Below are 11,532 nucleotides of genomic sequence, written 5' to 3'. Positions count from 1 at the left end.
CCGCCAGTGTGTGAGACAGGCACAGACCTCAGCTCGGTCCTGCGGCTCCCATTGGCTGGCACTTTGTACAAAATCTAACTCAAAGCACTTCACTCACAACACACCAACAAATCGTAAAGGCGTCCGTGCAGCCCGCTCCGCCGCAGCGCTCCACAACCCGATGCCGGCGCCCTCACTGTGATCCGCAGGCTGAAGAACGCTGCTGCTGCCCGGCTTCTGCCTGTTTCTCCTCCGCAGGGACGCCGCGCGCTTCCACTTGAGTTTGATAATTTTTTTTTCTCCAGGAGGAAACCAGGCAGACAAAGAAGTTTCTGCTCCCCAGCAGCAGGTAAGAGCCCCGTTAATTACCGTCATTATTACGAATTGAATAATCAATTCCATCATTATTATCTTCACCATCTTTATTTTACGCATTCAGCATTAATTCCACCTGGAGCAAACTCTCCTCCAAAGCTTCCTGTTTTTACCAGCGACACCGCTGATGAAATAAAAACCAACAAAGACAATCCACTGGCATCAATCCGGCTCAAACCGAGCCTGCCTGCTCTTTTTAAACTATTTACTCGGAACAGAGTTTCCTTCATGTGTCTGAACCTGTTTAAGACAAATCTCAAAGGACATAAACGATGTAATTTCACACTGTGCACATATCCGATAATTACAGATCTCACCGATGAAATGACAGAAACAGAAACGGAGCCAAGGCTAAATTAAAGATTTTCTGATACTATAATTGCCTTTTTTTTTTTTTTTTTTTTTTTTTTGAATAGAATCAAATTATTCCTGGAGGTCACATTTTACCAATTTCACACTCTGGCTGAATGAAGCCAAACGGCGGCGCTCAGTCCGAGTTCATTCAGCCAAGTTTTCATAAAAAACAAGAACATCAGATTTTTACTGAGAATAAGGTGGTAAAATATGGAGCTGCGCAGACGTTTCTCTGACATTTACTCTGAAATAAAGACAGACTATCTGGATCGAATGATCTGTCGAGGCCTCTTCTGTCTCCACATAAATAATTCAGAAAGCAATAAAGGCGCGTGTCATGTCTAATCAAAGCTTTATGCCTTGTATTTTCTACCATTTACAGTCATTTATTTAAGCATTGTGATTCACATCAGACTGATAATTACAGTTCTGTGCAAACATGCAGAATAATTCCTGAAATTAAAGAAGCCTTGATGTGATTGGAGCCTGGAGCACTCTTTTTTTTTTTTCGTGGACAGTGTCACTAAAAGCGCAGCTATAGTTGCCACTTGGATTATCTCTTTAATTCATCAACAGGAAGAGGAAGGGTAAGAAAAAAAACCACACATTTATCATAATTAATTGTGGGACGGGGTAATTATTATTGAGCGGCTGTGTGCAACTGGTGCGCGGGCGCGTTTGGAGCGCGACAGATTGGGACGAGGGGGTTAAAACCGTTGGATATTGGAGGAAAAAAAATGCAACTAATCAAGAGGCGCAGTGGGGAGAAGGACCGGGTGAGGGTCAGCGGAGATGAAGTGACAGCAATCACGTCGAACAGTCAACTGAATTTATTTCTCTTTGCTGACGATTTCTCTCTCTCTCTCTTTTCTTTTTTTTTTTTTTCCATCGAATGAATCTTGGCTCAAAAATATTTAAGGACTATTTTCAATGCAGTAATTTATAACAAGGTCAAATGAAAATAAGAATATTTATTTAGGAGTAAAATAAAAATGTATATATATTCATTTTAACTGTTTAATCTGGGAAATTAAATTAATTCATTTCTGTTTTTAGAGAAATTCCAGTAATTTGGAGGCAATGATCAACAATTAATTTTCGTTTTTTTCTATCATGGAGAATAATGATGAAATTAATATTTCTGGGGATTTTTAAATCAAAATTTCAGTCAGTGATGGAAAGTCAGTATTTATTGTCTCTATATGCTACAAATCGTGCCTCATATTTCACAGACTTGTTGCAGTCTCTCTCTCTCTCTCTCTCTGGAGGCGTGAGGAAGCAGCTCCACGTCTTCCTCACAGCGTTGATTCTTTCTGACCGGCAGTGTAAACAGAGCTGCGGGCGCTGCGTAATTCCTCTCCCACCAACATTTTCATCACCCTCTCCTCCTTGTCGCTCTGGCGCAGGTTCCCGGTGAGACTCGGAGCGCGCGCAGCCAGCAGAGGACAGACCCAGCACACCTCGGGAGCTCCGTCAGTTTTCAAGATTTTCTCCAACTTCAGCCCTCAGACAAACATTAGCATGATGTCGTATTTAAAGCAACCACCTTACACAGTGAACGGCCTCAGCCTAACCACTTCTGGAATGGACCTCTTACATCCATCAGTGGGTTATCCAGGTAGGTCCAATTTTAGATATCAGGCAGTGCCAGTGTCGGTTTGGGGGCATTTTACCGCGGTTGATCTGTTACACGGTGTAATCACTGTCTCATTAAAAAAAAACTTTCTAAAGTAAAAGATAAAAATGGAAAAGAAAAAACACTACCATCTTTTGGTGGAAATAGTGAAGACTGGCGTATCATTTCAATTCCAACAAATTAAATTAGAGTTAGTGCCGCACTCAGCTGAGTGTGAACACTCATCCAAACTCTCTTCCTGTTTTTTTTCTTCTTCTTTTTTTGGATGTGGCTCCAGAAAAAAAAAAAAAAAAAAAAAAAAAAAAAAACACTGACAAATTGATCTATTTTTTCATACGTGCACCATATTTCTGGCACGTTATGCTCGTTTACATCAAGTGGTACAATTCACCACTGGCGTCCAAGTCCCACAGGACCCGTGCGTAATTACGCAAATTGCAAAAATCCACAGACTTTTGCCCTCGATGACTTGTAACAGTTTTATTCGTTCATGTAACATTGAATATTATTTAATTTACATTTCTGGTGTATTTACAGCCACGCCGCGGAAGCAGAGGAGGGAAAGGACTACTTTCACCCGCGCTCAGCTCGACGTTTTGGAGGCGTTGTTCGCCAAAACTCGCTATCCGGACATATTTATGCGCGAAGAGGTGGCGCTGAAAATCAATCTACCTGAATCCAGAGTACAGGTGAGTCAAGAACAAGACATTTGCAAAAGAAATGTTGGATATTTAAACAAGACATACATTTTTACATAACTGATGCTGTTCGTTTTTTGAGAAAAGTCAAAATGATATTTCAGATTTAGACGTTCCTTTAACAGCTTTTTGTTCAAATAAACCAGCACAGTGGAGATTTATTATTATGGGAAATATACACTTTGATTTTGACCATTATGTAAAAAGTTAGAATAAATTGTCTGGACTGCACGAAGAGAGCTTCCGTGACTGACAGCACATCTGAAGGAGCATTTGCTTTTCTTAAATGAGCTGGAAAACTTTTGCCAGTGGGCTGAGATAATTCTACTTGAGGAGAGAGATCTGCTAATATAATTTGAGAGAAAGGAGCTGGATAAGTCCATGAGAGTCGGGAAATATGATTGGAAAGATTTTAAATAATAATCATTTAAAAACTTAATTTCGACTCAAGATCATGATCTTGGTTATTTTAATTGCACTTTGGAATATCGCGCAAGTTGTGATGTACATTTAGTGATTTACATTAAACTGAATTTGTCAATGTCTCCTCCTGTAGGTGTGGTTCAAGAACCGGCGGGCAAAGTGTCGCCAGCAGCAGCAGCAGCAGCAGAACGGAGGCCAGAACAAGGTGCGACCTGCCAAAAAGAAAAGTTCCCCGACCAGAGAAGTGAGCTCGGAGAGCGGGGCCAGCGGCCAGTTCACGCCCCCGACCAGCACCACCACCGTCCCGGCCATCTCCACCAGCACCGCGCCGGTGTCCATCTGGAGTCCCGCCTCCATCTCTCCGCTGTCAGACCCGCTATCTACCTCCTCCTCCTGCATGCAGCGCTCCTACCCGATGACCTACACCCAGGCCTCCGGCTACAGCCAGGGCTACGCCGGGTCGACGTCCTACTTCGGGGGGATGGACTGCGGCTCTTACCTCACTCCGATGCACCACCAACTGTCGGGCCCCGGGTCGACGCTCAGCCCGATGAGCACGAACGCGGTTACAAGCCATCTGAACCAGTCCCCGGCGTCCCTGTCCACCCAGGGCTACGGGGCGTCCGGCCTGGGCTTCAACTCCACAGCAGACTGCCTGGATTATAAGGACCAAGCGGCGTCGTGGAAGCTGAACTTCAATGCCGATTGCTTGGATTATAAGGATCAGACGTCCTCGTGGAAATTCCAGGTCCTGTGAACGAAGCAATCAGCTGTCAAAAGAAAAAAAAAAAAAGTGCACAAACAGTGACGATCACGCGAGACGCAGCGCTGCCATCCCTCAACAAAACACATCAGACTGGTTAAAAAAACAACGTGAGCCTGGCGCGGCGACGCGCGGCTCTCTGGGGCCTCCGGTATTTGGCATGATGGTGTCTGGTCCTCATAGAGGAGACGTTTAATTTATTTTAGCACCGGCAAAGAGATTTTTTTCCCCCCATCCGTTTATTGACAGGTTGTAGCCCCTCGTCTATGTCTGTCAGTGTGTGCCTCTTTGCGTAAAACTCACCTGTTGAGGACAGCACGGAGTGGACTCTGAAAGAAACTACTGCTCAGCCACGGAAGTAAAACCGAAGAACACAACTCCAGGTCCCTCTTCCTGTGAAGTGCTCGGGATGGACAGACCTCCCCAAAGCTTCTCACACAACTTTGCCGGCCTGCTGGCAGAGAGACACGAGGATGGTGTGTGGACATGGATGCACTACTTTATTTAAGAAAAAAAAAAGTGTTTATAAGGAATCAATATGTAGTTTCTAAGAGACAATCAGTGTGCGTCTTATATAAATGGTACATATGTGTTCTTTTTTTTTTATCTGTGCTAGCCTTCGAAACTGTGATCTGTTGTATTGTATGCAATTTGTGAGCCCCCTCGCATCAGACTCTCTGCTGTGATTTTATTAGATTTCTAACTTTTTTCGGAACAAACGGAAGACGCCAATGGTTAAATTACCAAGTCACACAAGAGAGACGAGACTTTCCGAGCACACGGTAGTAATAATCAAGGGTTAGCCATACTGGAAAAGACTCTCGGCGGCTGAGAGCTCCACACTTGCTCCCCTCCATTGATCTCAACACACGGTGATTGTGGATCCTTCACTGGCTCCAAAGATGGTGTGACCTCACCGCTGAAAAGACATGAATAAAGGTCCTGTGAGCTTACTCTTTCATCACCAAACGATCTGTGTGTGTGCGTGTGTGCGTGTGTGTGTGTGTGTGTGTGTGTGTGTGTGTGTGTGTGTGTGTGTGTGTGTGTGTGTGTGTGTGTGTGTGTGTGCGTGCGTGCGCTGAAAATTAAAGTGGCAGTCTGGTAACGTGCGTAAAACGTGCGTAAAAGACGCCAAAAGAGAGCGGAACCGTGTGGATATTTTTGGAAACAGGGCTATTAAAGACGGAGCAAATTTCATTTCCCGAACAAACAAAGTGACATCACTTAATTTACATCCGGCAGGAAATAAATAGGTCACGTTTTCCTCCGCTGCGTTGGCGGGGCTGCTGGTGTTCTGAAGAAATTTCGCGTAAATCAGAGCAATAAGGGAATAACTGCCGTCTGAGTCTGGCCTCACCTCTCATTTTTATGCATGAATAACTATTTTTACAGAAAACAAAATATGAAATACATTAACATGGATAGAATAATGCTTTTTTTTTTTTTTTTTTTTTTGTAGGGCCTAGCAGGGAACTCGCCACTAACCCACCACTTCAAGTCATACAAGAAAAAAGAAAAAAACAAAGAACAAATAAATGGTTCATATATGATTTCCTTTTCATTAGTTTCCGGACTTGTAATTCAGACCCAGAAAGAGAGAGCGTTTAGGAAAAAGCGGTATTTAATCCCGGACTCAAAGAGATGTTAATCCCAATATTTTACCGGCAGGGGTTTCTCTGGGACGCGGGGCAGCAGTGGTCCCATTCAAAGCCCCGCGGCATGGGTTTACATGCCTGATCCTCAAATGAGAGCTGTAATGTGAAGCCTAATACTTCATGTAACGAGAAAAAATGCAAACACGCAGCGATATTGCGTTGATATATCAAGAAACTGGACTAATTTGCTGTAATTACACGGGTTTAATTTCAGTTTGGGAGGATATGCTGTGCAACAAAGCTTTTAATCTGAGGGAAACGTACACAAACGAACGCACAGGCACGATTTAAATGAAAGTTGAATATATTATGTGCTTGATTGTCGTTATTTAATCTCTTTGTGGAGTCGGTTGTATTATTTTATAGGTAAATTCCAGCAGAGGCTACAAAATACTTTTCAAAATAATGCTGTACAGAAAATTCTCCTTATAATGTTTCAATATTAATATTTTGTGTCCTTTGGGGGGCAGGTGACCTAAAATATGATGATTTTTCATACATCTTCCAAACCAGGCCATAACGCCAGTGGACTTTTCTTTTTTTTTTTTTTTAATCTCCTCTAAAATATTATTTGCTTGAACGTGAGTATAAAAGTCACACTTGGGTGGCGCTGCGCATCAGAAGATGTGATGGCTTTTAAAAATAAAGTTGAGGGAGTCAGGAGGTTAATGCCGCGCTCCGAGGAAGGTTTGTTTCTGTTTACTTTTGTCCTCCAAACTCTCCCAACCGACGCCCGGTCTCAAGTTGACGAGGAGGGACAATAAAGTCGGAGCGGGTATGGGATCTGTAATGAGTCGACATGGCTCTGCAGCGGGCTAATTGTTAGAAGTCCAACATTCAATTAGCATCCTTGACATTGCCAATAATCTCTCTTTCATTGGAGTCTCCGCTAAAGGAGCGCACTAATTAAAAGCGTCGCTTGAAATAATCGAAGCGTTAAAGAGAAGAGCGACTTTGATTCCACTCCTGCGCGCTCACAAAATAGGTGTGTGTGTGTCTGAGTGTGTGTGTGTGTCAGGAGTTTAGACTGTAGTTTAATTATAACCCCTCCAAGGGTACAAACAGCAGCTCGTTTTCATGTCAGACTGTTGCTGCTCTTTCATTTATTTCGATTTGATCGCGCAGCGCCGAGTTGAGCAACGAACAAGGTTTATGGACACAAACAATGAAACAATTGAACTTGGGGAAACAATAGCCGGAGCCGGGAAAAGGGAGCCTGAATATTCATGAGGCGCGTCTCTTCTCGGCGTCAACAGCTCCTTTATATAGACTGCTGAAGTTTGGGAGGGAAAATGTGTCAGACTGCTGGGTCACTTTCAGGAGAAAGTCCTGTTCCTCATCTTTATCTGCTTTCTTTTAAAAAGTCTTTCTGGAGACTGCAGCAAAAACACAAAACCTCCCGGAAATGACAGCCATCCTGAACGTTACGCACAGAAAAAAAAGTTTAAAAAAAATCAGTCATCAAACCAAAAGAACGAATCCAATCAGTGCTCATGGCCTGTTATTGTAACCTTGGAGCCTCGTGTCTTCCAAAGTGCACAAGTCATGAGGAGGATTACGCACGAGCTTCCACAATACTTCATATACACAAAGAGTTTTTAATCAAGACCAAAGCAGCGCCGGGCAGCATATGGGACCAACAGACGCCGCATTAATCCCTCTTGTTTTTTTTTTTTTGTCTAACAGCGGGCCGCTGCGCCCCTTTTTCCCCTGCAAAGGCTGCTGCTGCCCGGCCGGCCGGCCTCCGCGGCACCGGGGCCGCACCGGACCCCGCGGCTCCGCGCGCCTGGCCCGGCAAGAATCAAACAATGACTCACCGGCCGATGGGAGGTGATTATGAGACTCGAGGTTTTCCCTGTAAAAAGTCTTCAGGTGATTTTCCCTGAAAGCTCCTAATCCCGGGCCAGCTGTAAATCTCTTCCTGTTGAACTCCCTCAACCTGCGGAGGACTTCGGAGAAGGAGAAGGCCCAGAAATGTAGTTTATGACTCAGGGAGACAGAGAAGGAGGGATTAAGGAGGAGAAAAGCGCCCGCGGGGCTGTTTGTTAACTCTCACTGGCCACGTTGGTTCACTTCCTTTAAAAAGCAGCGATTTCAAATTAATGGTTTCATATTTCTGCACAAGGTTGAGATAAGAGTAGCTTTATAGAAGTTCTGAGCACCAATGTGCACAAAATTTTAGTTTTTACTCCTCTTTTAAACATTTACCAACAAATGACAAATGGATGATGATCAGGTGAAAGGATGCAAAATGTTTTAATAAGATTTCTAGATTTTGTTTTAAAGCAAAATGCGTCTAAAACATGGACACAAACAGCACAATTTCCCCGAAAAAAACTTTGCATTTGTACCTAATAGGTAATTCTACACATATCCTGTAAAAATAATCTTGATTATTGATTTTTCCAAGGAAGAAATGAAAAAAAAAGCTTATTTGATTCTGGTCACTTTTCCATTTTCCATTAGCTTTCATCATATTTATATATGACAGTTAATGTGTGTATCTCTTCTTTTTTTAAACTGACTTTGAAGGGTTCAATTCCTGAAATATCCTGATGCAACACTGAAAATTACACCCATCATTACCATATGAAGGGTTAAAGTAGTGAAAATATTTTAAAAAGGCCATAAATTAAAAACAAAAACAAACAAGCACATACACACACTCTCTCATTTAAATTTTAATTAACACTCTGATATTGTCTGCATGTAAATGTGCTATATGTACGCTTATGGCTAAAAACCAAATCAACAACATAATGACAAAAATGAATCAACAACTCATAAAAAAAGAGGAATAAATAATATTTTTTAAGCTAATCCAGCAGTATCCCCTTGAAAACGCTTATCCAGGCTTAGTCGACATTTCCTGAAATTATTTAAGTTTGTGACATCATCAATGAATTTGATAATCTTGTCAAAGATTAGAACTAAAAGGGGGTTTTGTATGGCCCCCATAATAACAGATTTAGATGTTTTAAAAAAAAAATGAAGTCTAAAGAGATTTGAAGTAAGCGCAGTAAAAAGCATGTTATTTTAATTTTATCACACAAATCCGTGGATTTACACAGATCCAGCGCTGATAATGACACCGGCGGAGTGGGCCTGCGAGGGGCCACGCCGGAAACACCTGAAACGCCCCAGGTTTCACCACACCATGGAGGAAAACATGAAGATGTTGAACAGCAGAGAGCTTTTTTTTTATTATTATTTTTTTATTTATTTTTTTCAAACTTTGCCCACATAAGTGCTCTTTTTTAAAAACCGTCTCTCCAAATACGCCCAAACATTTGGCTTATGATGTTCATAAGCCCCACAGGACACAGAGGGCTTATCAGTTCATTAGCCACTTGATGGCCTATTTCAAGTTGTAGCAGGTGGGAGGAGGCCGATGGATGAGGACGGGACCTTCCATCACTGAGCCATATTCTGTTAAGCTATTCAGAGATGGAGGGGTGGTGGGGGTGGGGGTGGGGGGGGCTCAAACCCATAAGAAGATTACCAGACCTCAGCATATGTTTAAAAAAAACCCACATTATTACTCCGCTCATGGGTTAAGTTAATACCTAGTTAGTTAGTTAGGACTGGACAGAGGATGTCCAAACCGTGGCTTCCATGAGGTTCAAATCAAGCGAGCGGTTTGTTCAAGCTGACCTTGGTGACGGCCACATGTGGAGGAATTTCACTAACTTTTGGGGATTAAATTATTTTCCCAGCCATTTAAAAATTCTCAGCGTGAGACAAATGGACTTTCCCGGCGCTGGATTATGACTCATCCTGACGGCGACGCTCTCCGTGCCGCAGAATCTCACCTGGAATCACTGGCCGTGCTCATTAATGCTGCTCCAGTCCCACGAGTCACACCCAGCAGAATGAAATAAACCCAGCATCACGAGCTCCAGCAGGAAAACATTACAGCCAGGAATCACGGCGTTCACCATCATGAGATGATTTCAGTCTCAGTCACAGAATCCAGAGCATATTAAACTGATTCTTTATGTTTTAGCATAAAGGCCTTAGTCGTCTCCTTCTCTTCTGTTGAAATCAAGAGGAAAAAAGCAGGAGCGAGCGACATGTGAGCCGAGGTCAAACTCAACAGCTGACGGCCTCAAACACACCTTTTGATCACAAACAGCTTCCTAATTTAATGACTTCATGGTGAACGGAGCCAGTTTACTCCCATTCTGCCAGGGTTCTCGCCACAGGCTGAGAAAAGCAGTTACAGTGAATAACAGTGAAGATGCTGGACGTGGCCGGAGCTGAGGGGCAGTGGTGGTTCTTCATCGTAATTCTCCTTCATATTGCGCAATATCTGCAAATACAAATGAAAGACGAGCATCTCTACCGTCTCCTGCCTTTAACCTGTCTGGGATGAACCTGCTGATGAATGAAAACCTTCTGAACGTGAAGAAATGCTTCCCAGGGAGTCTGAAGAGGAGAAGCAGTCTTTAAAAAACTGTCATCGGTGTCAGTTATTTACCGAATGTAAGAGAGCAAAGTTCTCACACAAAGTTTGGACAATTAGCATAAATGATCTGTTTATGACAATTAACGTAGCAGTATTGGCTGTTCTGAATGCACAAAGCCAAAAAATGTAATAAAATGTTATTAAATCCCATCAGAATCAACAGCTTTGATCTGAGAACACAGGAGATACAGATGCTCCCGGTCCGGGAGGGATGCACCAGTTTTCATTTATATACTTAATACAGGAGAATTAAATCATTTTTTCCCCAAAAAACATTTCTTACAACCAGAACTGAGACCAGTGGAGAGTTTTTACCCTCAGTGAACAGATCTGACCGTTAGTCCATCTGATATGCAGAAACAAACTGACTAACCGCTGAATCTCCTTCCAGCAGTGACGTTTCACAGGACGACCAGCTTCCTCGTGTGTTCAGAGTGTGTGTGAGTGTGTGTGTGTGTGTGTGTTCGATTTCCCTGCCTCCACTCAGGAGCATCATCCACCAGCTTCCTGTGAAACGGCCTCTTCTCTCCCCGTCAACGGGCCGCTGGGACTCCTCATTCCAGGTGTGTGTGATCAGCCCCCCCCCCCCTCCATCCGAACCAACACTCTGCTGTTTAATCCCCTGCAAACACCAGGAGGCCTTCAGGTACAACCCGGCTATTAATTACCTGCACATCCAGCAGATTAGAGGTGGGAGTCGGCCCCGCGCCCCGTCAGACGGACGGCGGCGGCGGCGGCGGGAGAACCGGCCCCCCCAGGCTCCATGGCTCCTTTCTGCTTATTTCAATATTTCATTGAGTGTTATACATCAATGAACTGTTTCAGGGTGTCGTCGCTCAAAAGCTAAGCCTTCTGAATTCACAGCCGCAGAGTGTACGCCTTCATCCGGCGTGCCTGGAATACATGAAAGCAGCCGACTCACACACACACACACACACACACACACACACATGCACACACACACGTTCAACTTCTTGATGCACCACCTCCACATGACTGAGCCTCTCTCTTCTCTCTTCTCTCTTCTTAAGTTGGATTCATTCAGAATACAGTTTTTTAAGGAATCAAGACGTTTGACTCGACTCGTATTCACACTCGCAATCAGTTTACAGCCGACAGCTGGCTTTGAAAGGCTCTTTTTGGGGCGTTTAAGGGAAACAAACACGTGCAGAGGAGGAACA

At 43.6% G+C, this 11,532-nt stretch overlaps 1 protein-coding gene across 1 annotated transcript; it reads left to right on the top strand.

The window, feature by feature from the left end:
- Positions 1–317: 317 nt before the first annotated feature.
- otx2b (orthodenticle homeobox 2b) lies at positions 318–4,326 on the top strand. Its single transcript, XM_030116352.1, has 4 exons — positions 318–328; positions 2,115–2,326; positions 2,882–3,033; positions 3,599–4,326. The coding sequence occupies exons 2-4, from the start codon at positions 2,230–2,232 to the stop codon at positions 4,220–4,222; spliced, it is 873 nt and encodes a 290-aa protein (XP_029972212.1). The 5' UTR covers positions 318–328; positions 2,115–2,229; the 3' UTR covers positions 4,223–4,326.
- Positions 4,327–11,532: the final 7,206 nt, after the last annotated feature.

The sequence above is a fragment of the Salarias fasciatus genome, chromosome 19 (genome assembly GCF_902148845.1).
Source record: "Salarias fasciatus chromosome 19, fSalaFa1.1, whole genome shotgun sequence".
Lineage (NCBI taxonomy): Eukaryota > Metazoa > Chordata > Actinopteri > Blenniiformes > Blenniidae > Salarias > Salarias fasciatus.
Note: the sequence above shows the minus strand (reverse complement) of the source record. Positions and strands in the feature narration are given on the sequence as shown.